The sequence below is a fragment of the Salmo salar genome, chromosome 01 (genome assembly GCF_965601325.2).
Source record: "Salmo salar chromosome 01, fSalSal1, whole genome shotgun sequence".
Taxonomy (NCBI): Eukaryota; Metazoa; Chordata; class Actinopteri; order Salmoniformes; family Salmonidae; genus Salmo; species Salmo salar.
Genome location: NC_138291.1, coordinates 81,368,326 through 81,390,032, shown reverse-complemented (window position 1 = coordinate 81,390,032; position 21,707 = coordinate 81,368,326). Strand labels below are relative to the sequence as shown.

The 21,707-nt window shown below is 40.2% G+C and overlaps 1 protein-coding gene across 1 annotated transcript in view; it reads right to left on the bottom strand.

Annotated features, from left to right (window-relative positions):
- Positions 1-21,707, bottom strand: part of LOC106612532 (CUB and sushi domain-containing protein 1) — a 200,871-nt gene that overhangs the window by 79,855 nt on the left and 99,309 nt on the right. Inside the window, exons 25-27 of the mRNA XM_014213739.3 lie at positions 21,522-21,646; positions 20,976-21,072; positions 7,429-7,533 (exon numbers count right to left, since the gene is read on the bottom strand). Of these exons, the coding sequence (XP_014069214.3) occupies positions 7,429-7,533; positions 20,976-21,072; positions 21,522-21,646 (327 nt within the window). The remainder of the gene's footprint in view (positions 1-7,428; positions 7,534-20,975; positions 21,073-21,521; positions 21,647-21,707) is intronic.

The window sequence follows — 21,707 nt, the reverse complement described above, 5'->3', positions numbered from 1 at the left end:
GGGTATTATATGGAGGGGTATATGGGAGTAATATGGAAGGGTATTTTGAAAACACAGTATAAGTGGAAGGATAAGTGGAAGGCTGTCCAACAGATATCTTTTGGGGAAAACGGCTAACTTCCTGCATTTCAACACATTTGGCCATGGGGCAGAGAGAAAAATGTGCTGTTTTATAGCTTATCTCATGCTATTCTTCACAATTTGCAATGAGGATGATAGAACATTTAGCAGATTTAAAGTTAATTTTCTGATACTCCACACATTGTTCCATGAGGCTGAGAGAAAACGTTGTAGTTTTAAAGTAACTGTCCAGTGAAAATCTCACTTTTAAAAGTTTATATCCTGCCAAGGCAGCAGCTACTCTTCCTGGGGTCCAGCAAAATTAAGGCAGTTGTACAATTTTAAAAACATTACAATACATTCACAGGTTTCAGACCATTCTGTTGTTGGGCTAAGCCCACACCATTCCAACACAGAAAATGTGCTTTTTAACATAGCTTTTCTTCCCAAAAATTGTAATTATTTCACTCATATTATAATTAATTATATGTCATATTTCATAGAAATCTGGAAACACTGGTTGACCTTTTGAAAAAATAAGAATAAATAAAAAATTACGGCTTTAAACTGTATAACTGTTTAATGCACCATCATACCAAGGTCATTTAATGCTTAAAAACAAAACAAAAGTGGATGAATATGTCACGTCCTGACCAGTATAAGTGGTTATTTGTTATTGTAGTTTGGTCCGGGCGTGGCAGGGGTGTGTTTGTTTTGTGTTATCGGGGTTTTGGGTATGGTTCTATGTTTTTGTATTTCTATGTTTTTCTGTGTTGTGTATTTCTTTGTGTTGGCCTGGTATGGCTCTCAATCAGGAACAGCTGTACATCGTTGTTGCTGATTGGGAGTCATACTTAGGTAGCCCTTTTTCACCTGTCTTTTGTGGGAAGTTGTTTTTACATAGCGGTGTTTAGCCTGCAATACTGTGTGTTCGTTCGTGTTCTTGTTTTGTTGTTAAATGTTCAATAAAAGTTAAAATGAGCACTCAACCCGCTGCGCCTTGGTCCACTACCTTTGACGACGGCCGTTACAGAATAAGATATTTGGCTACAGAAGTGACATTTCTTATTGATCCTTACAGAACCGTCCAAAAACGAATCCTGTGAAATGATGTCAACACATACTGGAGGAGTTACTAGCTAGCTACAAGTGGCTAGCTTAGCTAACGAACTAACTACAATACGTCGGTCGGGGTGCGCATGACCCGAATGACAAAATGATGAACCACCAAAGGCACACCCCATTTCTGTTTGAAAATTGAGAAAGAGGAGGAGTTCAAATCAAATCAATAAAATGTTATTTGTCACATGCTTCGTAGACAACAATTGTAGACTAACAGTGAAATGCTTATTTATGGGTCATTTTCCAACAATGTAGAGTTAAAGATAAAAAATAAAACATTTAAATAGTGACACAGTGAATAACTAATAAAACATAACGAGTAAAATAACCTGGCTATATATAGGGAGTAGAAAATAACATGGTTATATACAGGGAGTACCAGTACAGAGTCAATGTGCAGGGGTTCGAGGTCATTGAGGTAGCTATGTACTGTACATATAGGTAGGGGTAAAGTGACTAGCAGCAGCGTATGCGGTGAGTGTGAAAGTAAGTGTGTATGTGCATGTGTAACAAACTTTAAGTCACTCTGGATATGAGCATCTGCTAAATGACTAAAATGTCAACGTAAATGTGTGAAACATCAGTATGCATGTGTGTGCATGTTATATGTGCGTGGGTGTATGTAGTGTGTGTGTGTGTACTGTATGTGTGTGTTGGGGTGTAAGTGAGTGTGAGTGTGTGGGTAGAGTCCAGTGTATGTGTGTGAATAGAGTCAGTGAAAAAGAGTTGCTGCAAAAAGGGTCAATGCAGGTAGTCTGGGTAGCCATTTGATTAGCAATTTAGCAGTCTTGTTTAGAAGTCTTGTGGCTTGGGGGTAGAAGCTGTTGAGGGTCCTGTTGGTTCCAGACTTGGTGCATTGGTACCGCTTGCTGTAGCAGAGTGAACAGTCTGTGGCTTGGGTGGCTGGAGTCTTTTGCAATTTTTTGGGCCTTCCTCAGATACTGCCTAGTATAGAGGTCCTAGATGGCATGGAGCTTGGCCCCAGTGATGTACAGTACGTGGATCGTTTTTCGTGCCCACTAAAGCTAATTTCCTGCAATTCTACAGATTTTGCCATTGCTAATAACGTGTTCTTATGCTATCTGTGGGCCCCTGACCTCCAATAATATATTTTTTGATTTTAAATAAATAATTGGGGGGACACGAATCGACCTGTTCTGAATATTGTAGGGGACATGTCTGCCCATCCCCCGTGACAATTTCACCTATGATTTGGATGGATAAACCCACAGTCGTGGAAAGGTAATGCTGATAAATGACTACAGTTGGGGTACCCAGGTGCACAGAGTATTGACAAAATGATGAAGCTATAAGTGCCATTTTTGCTGTGTAACCTTTGTCTCTATGCTTTTGAATTTAGAACGCAAAAACGGTATTGTTAAAAAAATCTGAAAACAGCATTACCACTGATCTGTGTTATGGAAATACATATTGTAATTAAACATCTTTAAAGCATCTTTCAATAGGTTAAAACTGTGCACACTGCAGTATGAGGCGGCGAGAGAGCATGTTGCCATGACAACCACGTTAGTCAAGCCAATGAAAGGAGAACCTGTATAAATTCGCCTTGTTTGGATGTACGACTCAGCAGGTGGCACTGTGCCGTTGTGAGTGTGTGTAAAACTGCCTCATTGTTTCTCTCCCTATCAATAGCAAAGCACTTTCACATGCAATGCTTAGTCCTACAATACCAAACACGAAAAAAGGTAAACTGTTTCAAACAGGGAAGCCCAAATGGCTGTTGGGGGATGGGGTGAGACTATGGAGATTAAACATTAGCTTTGGTTCCTGGAGAATTCACAGCAGAATTCGGAGCAAGTTACTTTCAATAGATTTTAAGGAGCATGTGCTCATGTTCAGGAGGGGGTGAGTGGAGATTAATACAACTGATGAGAAACCGTTTGAACCACAAAAGGAAAACTGGGTATTTATTTAAATGCCAAGGCATCAGAACACTGGCTTATACCAAACTACTAGCACATCATTTATTTTTATCAATATCACTTGTTAATTCCAATTCCATCTAGCTGACACTCACATACTCACATACCAACCATTTTAAATGTTTTTCTGCCGAATAAATCAATAAAATGCCACATGGCCATATTCTCTCAGATGATAAATGATAACCCTTGAGCATAAAAAATCTGACATTTTCTCCACAACCACAGAGGACTGATCCAGGCAGGAATTCAGCCTTCAAGATCTAGAAAGTCGAACATTTGATACACTTGTCTCGTCACCCGAGCTCTAACTAATTCACCATCTTAATGGGTGATCAAAACACGTGCCATGAATCTCCCAACTGCATAATAGCTTTGGCACTTTGCAACTATTGCGCACAAGACAGATTCAGTCTAGGATCATTAAGATGCAGCCACAGTCATCCGATGCTAAACATTAACAATTAACCTACAAGTTTCCTGCAATTCTACAGCCATCTCCGTGCAAATATAACAAGCTGCTCTCGTTCTGACAGAAAGTCAGAAAGCTTTTTCTTTTTAATAATGATATCTATTTTTAAAGTACATGTAGCTCTGGAAATAAAAGCATTTGTACAGTGTATGTCCTTTATATACATTTTTCCCCTCTTCTGCAGAACATTGCAGAAATGGCATGGCTTTATTCTCAGCAGGTCTTAGTTTTCTCCAAGTCTATTAGCAAGGTTGGGCTGAGGTTTTTGCCAAGCATTTGCACATGCCTCCTTGGTCTGAACCTGCCTGTTCTGCATTCTTTTATCTTTATTTGACCAGGTCATTTTCATTTATACATGTAACAGCCACCTGGAAAGGGAAGTGTAGCTATGGAGAGATGAAGGGTTAAACAAGTCAATTCAAAGATAGATAATTTGGTTGCTGTTGCCATGTTTGAAGGAGGTTTCAGGTTGGCAATTGAGCCAGGACTCCAAGGTTAATACGCCTAATCTAGCATGTAGGTTTGTGTTGTGGGGCGTGTACCCACTGGGCACAGATGTCAATTTAACATGAAATGACATGGAAACACCATTGATTCAACCAAAGTGTGCCCAGTGGGTAGTGACCAGAAGGAGTCATGACCTTCGTTAAATATCTCCTCTCCATATACAGTGGGGTCCGAATTTATTGACACCCTTGATAAAGATGAGCAAATATGATTGTATAAAATAAATAACTTAAACACTGAGCTATGTTGTATGCTCAAAAAGATAGTATAAATGAATATAATTTCCCTAATACAATTGCTCAGAGAAAGAGATTTGGTTTAACAGTAATACTTTTTTTTCTCAAAAAGCTATGAGTAAAAATTATTGACACCCCTGTTTTCAATACCTTATGAGGATAACAGATAAAGATATCTTAATTGAAAATTACTAAAAGGGAAAATTACCCAGTAAAATACTACTTGCGTAAAAGTCTTAAAGTATCTGAATTTAAATGTATTTAAGTACAATGGTGGAAAAAGTACTAAATTGTCATACTTGAGTAAAAGTAAAAGTAAATGATGTGTGTATATATATATATATATATATATATATATCATATATATATATATATCATATATATCATATATATATATCATATATATCATATATATATATATATCATATATATATATATATATTATTTTTTAAGCAAACCAGATGGCATGATTTAAAAAAAATATGTTTTATTAATGGACAGACCGGCACATTTCAACACTCAGACATAATTTACAAATGGAGTACTTTAAAGTATTTTTACTTAAGAGCTTTACACCACTGACCATTCCACCATACAGAATCCTTTCAGATCCTTGATATCCTTCATCTGCACTTATGGACTGCCCTCTTCAATTCAGGCGTTTACATTTGTTGGATGACATGAAAATATAGCTCTTTGGCCACGCACACCAGTGGTGGGTTTGGCATCAAAATGAAAATGCATGAGCAGAAATGCATGAGCACAATGCTAGTCGATATATAGGGGGGTCTGAAATATAGGGGGGCAGGTCAATACGGCTGCTGGCCTCCGTATTAAGCTACAGCTCATACAGCGGTGAGAGAAATAATCTCTCGGGTCAAGATAAGAGACTGAAAACCCTCTTTATGACAGACCAGAGCCTGGTTTCCCAATAGCGATGGAATTTAGGCTTACAATTATTTTAACGATGCATCTTTCCTACAGGGAGCACTGGTCTTGGGTCAGCTTCTCCATTCAAATATTTCCTTAACATTGTAATTATTTCACAATACAGATGACGGATCAGCTCTTAAAGATATTACCACTTACGGCTGCAAATATTGAGGCGGCTTATCATAATGCTTACCCAATAAAAATGCACAAAACCGCAGATTTCGTACATCATTTCGCACGTCATCCTTAAATATACTTAGACAAATTACAGACAGTAGCCTACAAGTAGAAAAATAGAACTCAAATGATTGAACATGAAATGTATTTCAACATGCAGTCATCTCAGTTTTCATTAGAAGCATATTTTTATACGTCGCTTTGTTTGTATCAATTGCAAAGACAGAGTTGGATAAACCATGTTATTTTATGTTTATTGGAGACCTTCACTGTATAGAGTGTCGTGGGAGGGCAAAAAGCATCTAGCGATGCACTTCGCTGTTCTATGAGTGGTCTGAGGCAGGTCTTACTTAGCCTTAAGATGTTTTTTGAGAAACCGAGAACAGGTTATTTAGTTGTAAAGCGCAAATACAAATTTGGTAAGTTTCCTGGTTAGATCTACTGTATATCACATAACACACTGGCTGCACATAGGGGCTATCCTTCTAAGTGGACTGAGAGAGGGGAAACAGACAAATTGGTATCCCCCTGAGAGGACTTTGAGATAGTGACAGAGGAATTGGAGGTGTTAAGAATGAATAAGGTGAAATGGTATACATCATGATATGCCACAGCAGCTAAAGGGCACTGTTTCTTCTGTTGAGACAGAACCAGGTGAGGCAAGCGGACACAGAGACAGAGGATCTCTGATGCTATCAGTGTCCACACAGCGCAGATTGGGAGCCCATTTTGGAATACAAATAAGGAATTCACATCAGGCTCCAGCAGTCAGTGGTAAAAATCTCCAACTCATCTAAAAGTCAGTGTTAAAAATATGTCTCCAACCCATCTAAGAGTCAGTGTTAAAAATATGTCTCCAAACCATCTAAGAGTCAGTGGAAAAAATCTGTCTCCAAACCATCTAAGAGGCAGTGGTAAAAATCTGTCTCCAACCCATCTAAAAGGCAGTAGTAAAAATCTGTCTCCAACCCATCTAAGAGGCAGAAGTAAAAATCAGTCTCCAACCCATCTAAAAGGCAGTAGTAAAAATCAGTCTCCAACCCATCTAAGAGACAACGGTACAAATCTGGATCCAACCGATCTAAGAGGCAGCGGTGTCTCCAACCGATCTAAGAAACAGCGGTAAAAATCTGGCTCCAACTAATCTAAGAGGCAGCGGTAAAAATCTGTCTCCAACTAATCTAAGAGGCAGTGGTAAAAATCTGGCTCCAACCGATCTAAGAGGCAGCGGTAAAAGGTGGAGACATAAGATTTTAAATCGGCCAGTTTTCTATGTATTTATTTTTGGGTTAACAACATTTCGGTTGTAATGCATTTGTCGTTATGTTGTAAAAAGGTTGGCACTTCATCTAGCAACAAGGGTCTGTGTATGTGTAGATTATGTATTATTTGATCCTGCTAAAGTACATTGGTTTATACAGTACAGTAGAGATTCAAGAGGGGGCAGTTCTTTGGTCTACTGTCTTTTGTTGTCCAAGTGAAAGTAGTTGAGAGGGATGGCATCCAAAGGCAAGCTGACAACCTTCCAAAGGCTATCATTTTCCCTTAGACAGGTTACTGTATTCAAATCAGTCTTACTCAGTAGGCTACAGTAGTGAGTTAATAGACAGGTGGACAGAATGCCAACTATAATGACAGCTTTGGTTACTTTTCTTAAGCTTTTACATATGTCGAAAATGCACAAACCTCACCCAGAGCTTCTTAATTCTGGACATAAAAAAGTAAAATGCCCTGTTGAGAGTTTTTGATCATGATATTTTTAGCTGCACTGTAGGTGATGCTACTACATACCCACTACATCCTTGTTATAAACAAGGATGCACAGAGAGAGAGAGGGGGGAGGGAGTGAGAGAGATAGAGAGTGTTTAAGCAAAATGTAATTTGCAAAGGGGAAATATTGTGTATTCCTTTTTTTTCTTCACAGTGGCAGAGGGTATGGAGATAATTAACGTTTCACAATGAGACACACTGTACTCACTTTTGTACTCAAGGTGGAATCCAGCAGCAACAACACTGATATCACTCTGGAAGTGAAGGTAGAGCTGGTTGGAGGTACTATTCAGCAAGGCTGGAGCAGTTGTACCTGAAATGCATCACAGAATAAATCCACTTTCATCTCACTGTTGAAAGAAGTCAATTTGCACTACTGATTATATATGGATGTTCTCTTGAGGATTGGTTTGTCAAATGACTACAGTTTATATTGATTGCCAAAACAGAATAAGGTGAACAGCTGTTTGCTATTCTATGGACTTTTTTCCTCCTTTATAAAATACAATCCTTTTTGGAACTCAACCAAAATAAACAAATGGGAAAGAGAGGAAGAGGAATCAAAAATATGCTGATAAATTCTGACAGGCAGTGGTCATTGAAGTTTGTCGCTGATCTTCAGCAAGAACTGATCTCCCAGGGGAGAGTGCTCTTCAAATCAAATCAAAGTTTATTTGTCACGTGCGCCGAATACAACAGGCGAAATGCTTACTTACAGGCTCTAACCAATAGTGCAAAAAAGTTTTAGGTGAACAATAGGTAAGTAAAGAAATAAAACAACAGTAAAAAGACAGGCTATATACAGTAGCGAGGCTATTTTTTTTTTTTTCACCTTTATTTAACCAGGTAGGCTAGTTGAGAACAAGTTCTCATTTGCAACTGCGACCTGGCCAAGATAAAGCGTAGCAATTCAACACATACAACAACACAGAGTTACACATGGAATAAACAAAACATACAGTCAATAATACAGTAGATCAAAAGAAAACAACAACAATACAGTGAGTGCAAATGAGGTAAGTTAAGGCAATAAATAGGCCATGGTGGCGAAGTAATTACAATGTAGCAATTAAACACTGGAATGGTAGATGTGCAGAAGATGAATGTGCAAGTAGAGATACTGGGGTGCAAAGGAGCAAGATAAATAAATAAATACAGTATGGGGGATGACGTAGGTAGATAGATCGGCTGTTTACAGATGGGCTATGTACAGGTGCAGTGATCTGGGAGCTGCTCTGACAGCTGGTGCTTAAAGCTAGTGAGGGAGATATGAGTCTCCAACTTCAGAGATTTTGGAAGTTCGTTCCAGTCATTGGCAGCAGAGAACTGGAAGGAAAGACGACCAAAGGAGGAATTGGCTTGGGGGGTGACCAGTGAGATATACCTGCTGGAGCGCGTGCTACGAGTGGGTGCTGCTATGGTTACCAGTGAGCTGAGATAAGGCGGGGCTTTACCCAGCAGAGACTTGTAGATAACCTGTAGCCAGTGGGTTTGGCGACGAGTATGAAGCGAGGGCCAACCAACGAGAGCGCACAGGTCGCAATGGTGGGTAGTGTATGAGGCTTTGGTGACAAAACGGATGGCACTGTGATAGACTGCATCCAGTTTGTTGAGTAGAGTGTTGGAGGCTATTTTATAGATTACATTTACGTCATTTAGCAGACGCTCTTATCCAGAGCGACTTACAAATTGGTGCATTCACCTTATGATATCACCGAAGTCGAGGATCGGTAGGATGGTCAGTTTTACGAGGGTGTGTTTGGCAGCATGAGTGAAGGATGCTTTGTTGCGATATAGGAAGCCGATTCTAGATGTAATTTTGGATTGGAGATGCTTAATGTGAGTCTGGAAGGAGAGTTTGCAGTCTACCAGACAACAAGGTATTTGTAGTTGTCTATGTATTCTAAGTCAAAGCGATCCAAAGTAGTGATGCTGGACGGGCGAGCAGGTGCGGGCAGTGATCGATTGAAAAGTAGCGAGGCTACATACAGACACTGGTTAGTCAGGCAAAGGCTTCCAAGGGGCAGTCAACCATCTGACCACTGTTAGGGGAAAAGTACAATTTAAACACCCACAACTGATGAAAGATAATTCCCAGAGCTTACCTATGATGTTGCGCAACGATTTAAGTCAATAAGTCATTGTTTTAGTCAAAGTATGATACATTTGAGCTTGATGTGGAAAATTCATGGAAATCCGTGTCAATGCCATGTCTTTTCCTATGAGATGACATGCAAATACTTATCTGACTACGTTTCGTTTCAGGGCTGGGCTTAGTTTGAAAGTTACCACCCACCAGCATGGCATTGTCAATTAATCAGAAACACCTGCAAAGTTCTCCCTCTTCACGAGTCATGATTGAGCTGAGCCAAATAGCCTTTCAACGTCCATTTGGGCTCCTGAGACAAGTTTGCACCCCCACTTTTTTTTACATGAAAAGGATCATTTTAAAAGTTTCACTTAATTTTTGAGCTTGCTTGTATTACAAAATATAAACTGTATATACAGTGCCTTCAGAAAATATTCACACCCCTTGTTCGTCGGGAGCTTCGTGAAATGGGTTTCCATGGCCGAGCAGCCACACATAAGCCTAAGATCATCATGCGCAATGCCAAGCGTTAGCTGGAGTGGTGTATTGCTCGCCGTCAATCACGCTTCACCATCTGGCAATCCCACAGATGAATCTGGATTTGGCGGATGCCAGGAGAATGCTCCCTGCCTGAATGCATACTGCCAACTTTACATTTTGGTGGAGGAGGAATATTGGTCTGGGGCTGTTTCTTGATGGTTTGGGCTAGGCCCCTTAGTTCCAAAGCCTTCCCAAAGGAGTGGAGGCTGTTATAGCAAGGGAGGGACCAACCCCATATTTATGCCCATGATTTTGGAATGAGATGTTCGACGAGAAGGTGTCCACATACTTTGGTCATATAGTGTATCATTTGCGGCGTGCATCATGAGTAAATTTCTTGTAGCCTATCATTCCACTTCCCCTGTGAGAACCATAAGCATGGGCTAACTTGGCTTTGCTGTACCGCAGCCTCAAGCAGCCAACCAAAGTTTGCACCATGTCCACTACAATGTAGAAAAGCATGTCTTTATCACAAACCGTTCAATACTTATTCATATTACCGGAGCTTCATCGTATTCTTTCAAACTATTTCTGAGGTGGATTCGTGGCCACAATTTATGGAAGAAATTTAGAGATAACAATAGATGTCAAATATATTGGTTTCCCTATCCGTCTGTGGCAAAGTTTGCCCAAAATGCTTATGACAAATCCAGCTCCAGAACCAGCCGAGCCAGCTGGCAATGTTTTTTAATACGGTGTATTAAAAAAAATCTAGCAACAACAGATAAGATTAGCTAGCTATATAAGGTTGGCAAAATACAGGTTACATGTAACTGCCAAAAGAAAGGAAACACTTAAGTAAATGAGGGATACAAAGTATGTTGAAAGAAGATGCTTCCACACAAGTGTGGTTCCTGAGTTAATTTTGCCATTAACATCCCACCATGCTTAGGGTCATGTATAAAAATGCCCATTATTCTGGCTACCATGGCAGGAAGAAGAGATCTCAGTGACTTTGAAAGAGGGGTCTCAAAGAAGCATAGGGGGTTTAAAGGTTGTGTGTGTGTGTGTGTGTGTGTGTGTGTGTGTGTGTGTGTGTGTGTGTGTGTGTGTGTGTGTGTGTGTGTGTGTGTGTGTGTGTGTGTGTGTGTGTGTGTGTCTTAGTCACCAACACCAGATCTCAACCCAATTGAACACTTATGGGAGATTCTGGAGCGGCCTGTGACAGCGTTTTCCACCAACAACAAAATACCACAAGCATTTCGCTACACTCGCATTAACAGCTGCTAACCATGTGATTTGATAACAAATTATGGAATTTCTCATGGAAAATGGTGTTGCATCCTTTCAATAGAGTTCCAAACACCTATAGAATCTATGCCAAGGTGCATTGAAGCTGTCTGGCAGCTCATGGTGGTCCAATGCCCTATTAATACACTTTATGTTGGTGTTTCATTTATTTGAGCAGTTACAGTACCTGTAGTTAGCTAGCTAGATCAGGTTAGCATTCTAGCTAGCTACACTGACAACTGTCAGTGCCCTAGTGTTTTTTCTCCACTTCACGTAGAAATCACCACGTTTCTATCCCCCATTCGTGAATATGAATTAGGAGCCATACGTCATTCTTCGGAGGTAGAACCTAAACAAGCATTTCCTCTCTAGGACAGGAATTACGTCGAAATAGGGGCGGAAACTTCCTCTCGAGGGTGCCTTTAAAAATCGGAACATAGTGTTCACTATGTGTAAGCAAACATGCTGTTGAAAAAGAGTCTGTTATATAACCTGAAACAGTGTCATTCATCACTTGTATCAAACTTTTTAATAGCAATACATCTCTGGTGTCTTCGGCATCAGTCAGTTTATTAAAGAAATGTTGAAACTCCCCTGTGCAGTTTAAAGATATAGTAACAAATTCTGTTGATACACCAGTTCACTAGCAGGCTTATATATTATGTTCAAACCCCAGCTCACAAGTTCTTTGACATAGTTAAAGAAAATGATAATTGTTATGCTTTTCAACAATGTCAAACATATTACATGTTTATCCTCCAATCGAGCCATCTTCACAGGTTTTAGAGCTATGCTATGAGATGGCAAAATACCCTTTACTCACTCATGACAAACTGTTGACTGACCAAATACGAACAACGTTTATATTCATTCACATTAATTAATCTGATTAAATTAATAAAGCTCTCCTGGAAAATACTGACTTGATAGATATTAACATATGGTCACCTGCAAATCATGTTAGTGAGCCACCCACTTTGCAATGGGCTTCTGTAATGTAATGGGATCCAGCATAGTATGGCAGTAGAAGAACGGGAAGGTATAAGATAGTCCATTATGCTGATGATTGGGGTCTGTAAAATGCTTCTTTACGCTTGAATGACTTGACTAATAATTTTGGGATTAAGTTTGACAGCTCTGTAGAGCTCATCCACTGTCCAGCTATTCAGAGGTCCATCATTTATATTAGTGAGACAGGCATCTCCAGCATTTCTAGAGCTTGTCAGATAAATCACATGACCTTAAAATGTGTTTTGTGGGATTAAATCTGGCACATTTAGAACGTACATGTGATTAGGGAGTCTAGAACCGTGCTATGATTTAAGAAATTCTTGATGTGAACTTTCAGCCAGGAAGCAGGGTAAATTTATTTTTGTAATTATGGCTCCTTTGGTTGAAATGTTTACAAGGAAAACCAATCATGAAGTACAATTTTTTTTAAAGATCAACATTAACCATTGGGCATTCATCTCAAAACATGATGAAGCAAAACTATCAATAAATGCCAAAGCCACAGAATGAGAAAGGTATGCAGACAAACTGTCACTATCTAGGGACGGCAACAGTAAATGAGCAACTTCGGAGTCCTATATTTCCATCAATCACAAATTAATCATGCTTCAAATGTAAGTATTCACCGCAAGTCATTAAAGCCACAATGTGTTACTCATGTTCCAGTCTAGGAATACCAAGCTATGCAACGACAGCAGCTAGAGTAATTGGACAGAGACTTTGTCAACAAATATCACGTTTAAATCAAATCAAAATGTATTTGTCGCGTGCTGAATACAACAGGTGTAGTAGAGCTTACTGTGAAATGCTTACTTACTTACTTACTTACAAGCCCATAACCAACAATGCAGTTTTAAGAAAATATTTACAAAAAAAAGAAGAGTGCAACAATAAAATAACAATAACGAGGCTATATGCAGGGGGTACCGGTACCGAGTCAATGTGTGGGGGGACAGGTTAGTCGAGGTAATTGAGATATGTACATGCAGGTAGGGGTAAAGTGACTATGCATAGATAATAAGCTGCATAGAAAAAGGAGGGGGTCAATGTAAATAGCTGCCATTTGATTAACTGTTCAGCAGTCTTATGGCTTGGGGGTAGAAGCTCTTAAGAAGCCTTTTGGACCTAGACTTGTTGCTCTGGTACTGCTAGCTGTGCGGTAGCAGAGAGAACAGTCCATGACTACGGTGGCTGGAGTCTTTGACAATTTTTAGGGCCTTCCTCTGACACCGCCTAGTATAGAGGTCCTGGATGGCAGGAAGCTTGGTCTCAGTGACGTACTGGGCCGTACGCACTACCCTCTGTAGCGCCTTGCAGTCGGAGGCAGAGCAGTTCCTATACTAGGCGGTGATGCAACCAGTCAGGATGCTCTCGATGGTGCAGCTGTAGAACTTTTTGAGGATCCAAGGACCCATGCCAAATCTTTTCAGTCTCCTGAGGACAAATAGGCATTGTCGTGCCCTCTTCACTACTGTCTTGGTGTGTTTGGACCATGATAGTTTGTTGGTGATGTGGACACCAAGGAACTTGAAGCTCTCAACCTGCTCCACTACACCCCGTCGATGAGAATGGGGGAGTGCTCAGCCCTCCTTCTCCTGTAGTCCACGATCATCACCTTTGTCTTGATCTTTACCTATCTTTACCTACCAATTTTTCAACAGCATATCCTCATAATTTGCACGTTTTACAGACTACTGTTAATAGTGGTAAAGGTGATAGTGGTAAAACTAGAGGTAAACAAAAAAAAGATAACTCATTCAATTGTAATTGAATTGGTATTTGGTGAAGTGTGATTAATCCTATATGATACATCATGCAAAGGGAGACAGAGAACACAAAGCATTTTTGACAGTTTAATTAAGAGAATTATCCTAATGGATTTGTTACTAAAAGTAGAATGAAAAGCCTGATTATAATGGGTGAGGGTGTCAAGGATGTAAAGGTGGACCACACAACGATGGAGGAAACTGTGCATCTTAATGTGTCATCGCACACAATACGGTCTTCACCCCTCCCATCTCTCTCTTATCCCCTCCTAATGTCACTGATTGCTGATTTGGAGATATTTCACCAGTGTTAGAGATGACTCAGTGGCTGTGCCATCTGGACAACCAAGCTCAAAATGGAGCCAAATTAGCATTGCATTTTCCTTCAGATTCTTATGCACCCGTCACCAGGTGCTCTCTGGCATCATTATTTATTAATTCGCAAGATGGGCCAGACAACATTTTTTTCGGTGGTGGAAAGTGAACCAATATATTCAGCATGAGATCTGGGCATAAACACTTTGCCTTAAAGGACACACAACTCCATCACAGGAGGTTGGTGGCACCTTAAATTGGGAGGACGGGCTCGTGGTAATGGCTGGAGTGGAATAGGAGGAATGGCATGAAATACATCAAACACAAAATTTCCATGTGTTTGATGCCATTCCATTTGCTCTGTTCCAGCAACTGAACTCCATAGTTGCCTGACCTTTGGTAAGCCGGGGGTCAAGACACTAGCAGAGTTCATTACAGACTTGTAGAAGGCATTGTTTGAGACATGGCCACATGTATCTCCATTGGGAGGTACAAAAAAAGGTTAATCCCCCATTCCCCCTGCAGAAGACTCCCTTCTTACTCTCCTGCTGGGGAGACCAGGCTAACAGATATGCACATTTTACATTTACATTTTAGTCAATTAGCAGATGCTCTATCCAGAGCAACTTACAGTTAGTGCATTCATTTTAAGATAGCTAGGTGGGACAACCACATTTCCTTAGTTATAGTAATGAAGTAGCTATCAACAAAGTCAGTGCTAGTGGGAGGCATCAAGTGCGAGTGGCATATATATACCAGTCAAAAATGTGGACACACCTACTAATTCAAGGGTTTTTCTTTATTTGTACTATTTTCTATATTTGAGATACTTCAAAGTAGCCACCCCTTGCCTTGATGACAAATTTGCACACTCTTGGCATTCTCTCATCCAGCTTCATGAGTAGAGGTCGACCGATTATGATTTTTCTCAACGCCGATACCGATGCCGATTATTGGAGGACCAAAAAGGCCGATAACGATTAATCGGCCGATTTTTTTACATTTATTTATTTGTAATAATGACAATTACAACAATACTGGATGAACACTTATTTTAACTTAATATAATAATATAATACATAAATACTATCAATTTAGCCTCAAATAAATAATGAAACATGTTCAATTTGGTTTAAATAATGCAAAAACAAAGTGTTGGAGAAGAAAGTAAAAGTGCAATATGTGCCATGTAAAAAAGCTAATGTTTAATTTGTAAGTTGCTCTGGATAAGAGCGTCTGCTAAATGACTTAAATGTAAATGTTTAAGTTCCTTGCTCAGAACATGAGAACATATGAAAGCTGGTGGTTCCTTTTAACATGAGTCTTCAATATTTCATATACCTTTGACTATTGGATGTTCTTATAGGCACTTTAGTATTGCCAGTGTAACAGTATAGCTTCCGTCCCTCTCCTCGCTCGAACCAAGGAACACATCGACAACAGCCACCCTCGAAGCAGCGTTACCCATGTAGAGCAAGGGGAACAACCACTCCCAAGTCTCAGAGCGAGTGACGTTTGAAACGCTATTAGCGCGCACCCCGCTAACCTCTATGGGCTAGGTGGGACGCTTGCGTCCCACCTACGTAACAGCCACTTGCAGCCTGTGGCGCGATTTTCAAAACCTTAAAAATCCTATTACTTCAATTTCTCAAGCATATGACTATTTTACAGCTATTTAAAGACAAGACTCTCGTTAATCTAACCACACTGTCCGATTTCAAAAAGGCTTTACAACGAAAGCAAAACATTAGATTATGTCAGCAGAGTACCAAGCCAGAAATAATCAGACACCCATTTTTCAAGCCAGCATATAATGTCACCAAAACCCAGAAGACAGCTAAATGCAGCACTCACCTTTGATGATCTTCATCAGATGACAACCCTAGGACATTATGTTATACAATACATGCATGTTTTGTTCAATCAAGTTCATATTTATATCAAAAACCAGCTTTTTACATTAGCATGTGACGTTCAGAACTAGCATACCCCCCGCAAACTTCCGGGGAATTCGCTAACATTTTACTAAATTACTCACGATAAACGTTCACAAAAAGCATAACAATTATTTTAAGAATTATAGATACAGACCTCCTCTATGCACTCGATATGTCCGATTTTAAAATAGCTTTTTGGTGAAAGCACATTTTGCAATATTCTAAGTACATAGCCCAGGCATCACGGGCTCGCTATTTAGACACCCGGCAAGTTTAGCACTCACCATAATCATATTTACTATTATAAAAGTTTGATTACCTTTTGTTGTCTTCGTCAGAATGCACACCCAGGACTGCTACTTCAATAACAAATGTTGGTTTGGTCCAAAATAATCCATCGTTATATCCGAATAGCGGCGTTTTGTTCGTGTGTTCCAGACACTATCCGAAATGGTAAAGAAGTGTCGCGCGCATGGCGCAATTCGTGACAATAAAATTCTAAATATTCCATTACCGTACTTCGAAGCCTGTCAACCGCTGTTTAAAATCCATTTTTACGCCATTTTTCTCGTAGAAAAGCGATAATATTCCGACAGGGAATCTCCTTTTCGGCAAACAGAGGAAAAAATCACAAAGGCGGGGGCGGTCGGGTCACGCGCATAAGCCCAGAGTCCCTTGATCGGCCACTTGAGAAAGGCGATAATGTGTTTCAGCCTGGGGCTGGAATGACGACATTCTGTTTTTTCCCGGGCTCTGAGCGCCTATGGACGACGTGGGAAGTGTCACGTTAGAGCAGAGATCCTTAGTAAAAGATAGAGATGGAAAAGAAGTTCAAGAAATGGTCAGACAGGCCACTTCCTGTAAAGGAATCTCTCAGGTTTTGACCTGCCATTTGAGTTCTGTTATACTCACAGACACCATTCAAACAGTTTTAGAAACTTTAGGGTGTTTTCTATCCATATGTAATAAGTATATGCATATTCTAGTTACTGGGTAGGAGTGGTAACCAGATTAAATCGGGTATGTTTTTTATCCAGCCGTGTCAATACTGCCCCCTAGCCCTAACAGGCTAACTAGCTAGCCATTTCACATCAGTTACACCAGCCTAATCTCGGGGGTTGAAGTCATAAACAGCGCCTACCATCGCTCAGTCAGACTGCTCTATCAAATATCAAATCAGACTTAATTATAACATAATAACACACAGAAATACGAGCCTTTGGTCATTAATATGGTCGAATCCGGAAACGATCATTTCGAAAACGAAACGTTTATTATTTCAGTGAAATACGGAACCGTTCCGTATTTTATCTAACGGGTGGCATCCCTAAGTCTAAATATTCCTGTTACATTGCACAACCTTCAATGTTATGTCATAATTATGTACAATTCTGGCAAATTAATTACGGCCTTTGTTAGGAATAAATGGACTTCACACAGTTCACAATGAGCCAGGCGGCCCAAACTGCTGTATATCACCTGACTGCTTGCACGGAACGCAAGAGAAGTGAAACAACGTTGCTTCCCTAGTTATAAGAAATTCATGTTAGCAGGCAATATTAACTAAATATGCAGGTTTAAAAATAAATAATTGTGTATTGATTTTAAAGAAAGGCGTTGATGTTTATGGTTAGGTACATTGGTGCAACGACAGTGCTTTTTTTGCAAATGCGCTTGTTAAATCATCACCCATTTGTCGAAGTAGGCTGTGATTCGATGAGAAATTAACAGGCACCGAATCGATTATATGCAACGCAGGACACTTTATCTAACTATACATGGTTGATGATATTACTAGTTTAACTAGTGATTATGTTAAGATTGATTGTTTTTTATAAGATAAGTTTAATGCTAGGTAGCAACTTACCTTGGCTTCTTGCTGCCCTTGCGTAACAGGTAGTCAGCTTGCCACGCAGGCTCTTCGTGGAGTGCAAAGTAAGGCAGGTGATTAGAGCGTTGGACTAGTAACCGGAAGGTTGCAAAAACGAATCCCCGAGGTGACAAGGTAAAAATCTGTTGTTCTGCCTCTGAACAAGGCAGTTATTAACCCCCGTTCCTAGGCCGTAATTGAAAATAAGAATGTGTTTTTAATCTGACTTGCCTAGTTAAATAAAGGTGTAAAACATAATAAAAGAAATAAAAAAATCGGCAAATCGGTGTCCAAAAACACAGATTACCGATTGTAATAAAAAATTGAAATCGGCCCTAATTAATCAGCCATTCCGATTAATCGGTCGACCTCTATTCATGAGGTAGTCACCAGGAATGCATTTCAATTAACAGGTGTGCCTTGTTAAAAGTTAATTTGTGGAATTTCTTTCCTTCTTAATGCGTTTCAGCCAATCAGTTGTGTTGTGACAAGGTAGGTATGGTATACAGAAGTTAGCCCTACTTGGTAAAAGACCAAGTCCATATTATGGCAAGGACCTACCTCATCCACCTCTGGCCTGCTGGTCCCCCTACCTCTGCGGAAGCACAGTTCCCGCTCAGCCCAGTCAAAACTGTTCGCTGCTCTGGCACCCCAATGGTGGAACAAGCTCCCTCACGACGCCAGGACAGCGGAGTCAATCACCACCTTCCATAGACACCTGAAACCCCACCTCTTTAAGGAATACCTGGGATAGGATATAGTAATCCTTCTAACCCCCCCCCCCCCCCCCAAAAAAAGATATAGATGTACTATTGTAAAGTGGTTGTTCCACTGGATATCATAAGGTGAATGCACCAATTTGTAAGTCGCTCTGGATAAGAGCATCTGCTAAATGACGTAAATGTAAATGTAAGGACAGCTCAAATAAGCAAAGAGAAACAACAGTCCATCATTACTTTAAGACGTAAAGGTCAGGCAATACGGAAAATCTCAAGAAATGTTCAAGTTTCTTCAAGTGCAGTTGCAAAAACCATCAAGCGCTATGATGAAACTGGCTCTCATGAGGACCGCCACAGGAAAGGAAGACCCAGAGTTACCTCTGCTGCAGAAAATAAGTTCATTAGAGTTACCAGCCTCAGAAATTGCAGCCCAAATAAATGGTTAACAGAGTTCAAGTAACAGACACATCTCAACATCAGCTGTTCAGAGGCGATTGTGTGAATCAGGCCTTTATGGTCGATTAGCTGCAAAGAAACCACTACTAAAGGACACCAATAAAAAGAAGAGACTTGCTTGGGCCAAGAAACACGAGCAATGAACATTAGACCGGTGGAAATCTGTCCTTTGGTCTGATGAGTTCAAATTAGATTTTTGGTTCCAACCACCGTGTCTTTGTGAGACACAGAGTAGGTGAACGGATGATCTCCGCATGTGTGGTTCCCACCGTGATGCATGGAGAAGGAGTTGTTATGGTGTGGGGGTGCTTTGCTGGTGACACTCTCAGTGATTTCTTTCAAATTCAAGGCACACTTAACCAGCATGGCTACCTACAGCATTCTGCAGCAATACGCCATCCCATCTGGTTTGTGCTTAGCGGGACTATCATTTGTTTTTCAACAGGACAATGACCCAACAACCCTCCAGGTTTTGTAATTGCTATTTGAAGGAGAGTGATGGAGTGCGGCATCAGATGACCTGGCCTCTACAATTACCCGACCTCAACTCAATTGAGATGGTTTGGGATGAGTTGGACTGCAGAGTGAAGGAAAAGTTGCCAACAAGTGCTCAGCATATGTGGGGAAAAAAGCATTCCAGGTGAAGCTGGTTGAGAGAATGCCAAGAGTGTGCAAAGCTGTTATCAAGGCAAAGGGTGGCTACTTTGAAGAATCTCAAATATAAAATATATTTTGATTTCTTTAACACTTTTTTGCTTACTACATGATTCCATTTGTGTTATTTCATAGTTTTGATGTCTTCACTATAATTCTACAATGCATAAAATAGTAAAATAAAGAAACACCCTTGAATTAGTAGGGGTGTCCGAACTTTTGACTGGTACTGTAGATATATTTTATTTTGTTTATTATTATTATATTTTTGCACCCATTCTACAATCTACATCTAAGGATGTGTAGTTTTGACCCACAGGAGTACATCCTTAAAGACCAAAGATAGGAAGGCTTGAGAACTTAAAACATGCCATGGAAATCTCCCACAGTTTAACACGTCCACTGGGCTAACACCTATCAGTTCTCATTTAGCATGATCAGGTTAGGCTAAAGGAAGACACACTTAATTAAGTCAAGACACCCTCCCCCCACTGGTGTACCAGGTATGTGAGTTCAGGGTTGCTGAGTTCCCAACTGTCCCCAATGTAGATGTCAGTCATTAGCTTCTTCCCCAACTGGCCTCGCTTACTGACTCATTTAAAATGACATACACACACTGAAAATCATGAACTAGTGGATCTAGTCAAGATTGATAAACCCAAACATTTGCCAGACAGGGGAAGTGCCCTCTATTTTCTATTTTAATAAGGCCCATATGTATCACTGATCATGCCTAATACAGCCATAGCATTCAAAATCTTCATTAGATAGCATACACAGCTGTTAAGTTGTGGGAATGCTGTTACTAGAATTAACAGGGAGGCAATGAAGGCCAAGTTGACAGCCAACTGGATCTCAAAAGGTCTCTGGAGCTGATACTGTTAGTCATCCAACATGAAAATAGGGACATTGGTCTGCTGTGTAAAAGATGGCACAGAAAAGTATTGGAGCCAGATCAATGTTCAGTCCCCTGGAGGAACTACGGAAGATAAAAATGAGTGGGTTTCATTTTTACTGTGGTCTTCAAAATTAAAGGCCTGTAAGAATTCTGTAGAACACATGAAACCTAATTCGGAAGAAGTATTATATTGCACACAGATATGATCTCTCAGATTGAATGAAGGGGAAACTTGCAGTTCAATGCGTGATTAAGTGATCCAATTTCCACCTGAAAAGCTTCCAAGTTTAGGAGCTGTCATGTCCCGTCCATCATAGATTTCCAAGGAATCCCAATTGTGCTCGGTGGCAAAGCTCATCACCTGGATCTGCAAAATAAATAAAAATAAATAGAGTGACAAAAATGATGTGCCTGCCTTCTCTCTGAAAGGACAAGCATGTGTAATGGTTAGTTGAGAGACTGGTGTTTTTTATTGAGGGGAAGGTTTCTTTCCTGCTAAAGCATTATAAACATAAACCCAGGTTTTATACTGTGCCTTTGTAAGAAATATTTCTGGAAAAAAGTTGTTCTCATTGTTGCACGATCAATAGCGATAAGAATGTAGCTGTTTTTTGTGTGGTTTTAAACTACTTCTGTTGGCAGCAGGTCAAATTTAAACCTACATTGCCAGTCAAATTTTTTATTTTCTTCTCAGTAGGATGACTGGCGGTTAAAATGTGCTACAGCCTGTCACTCAAAATACATTTTCCCTATCTTCTCTCTGTCAGAGTAACTTATTGCTTTTGATGAGTTCAAACCTGACCCTTTTGTACTTGCCTGAATCCCAGCTCCTTCGGTGACAATGATTTTCCACACACAGTTCAAGCTGTTCCCATAGGGTTCTGGGAATCCCGGGGAGAGGATTGTGCCTCTTCTCTCTGTCAGATTACCGCTGCATGGAACTGGGGAGCGAAACAGAGGGGAAATTAAAATCACACTGAATGGGGATCATGCCAGGTTCCT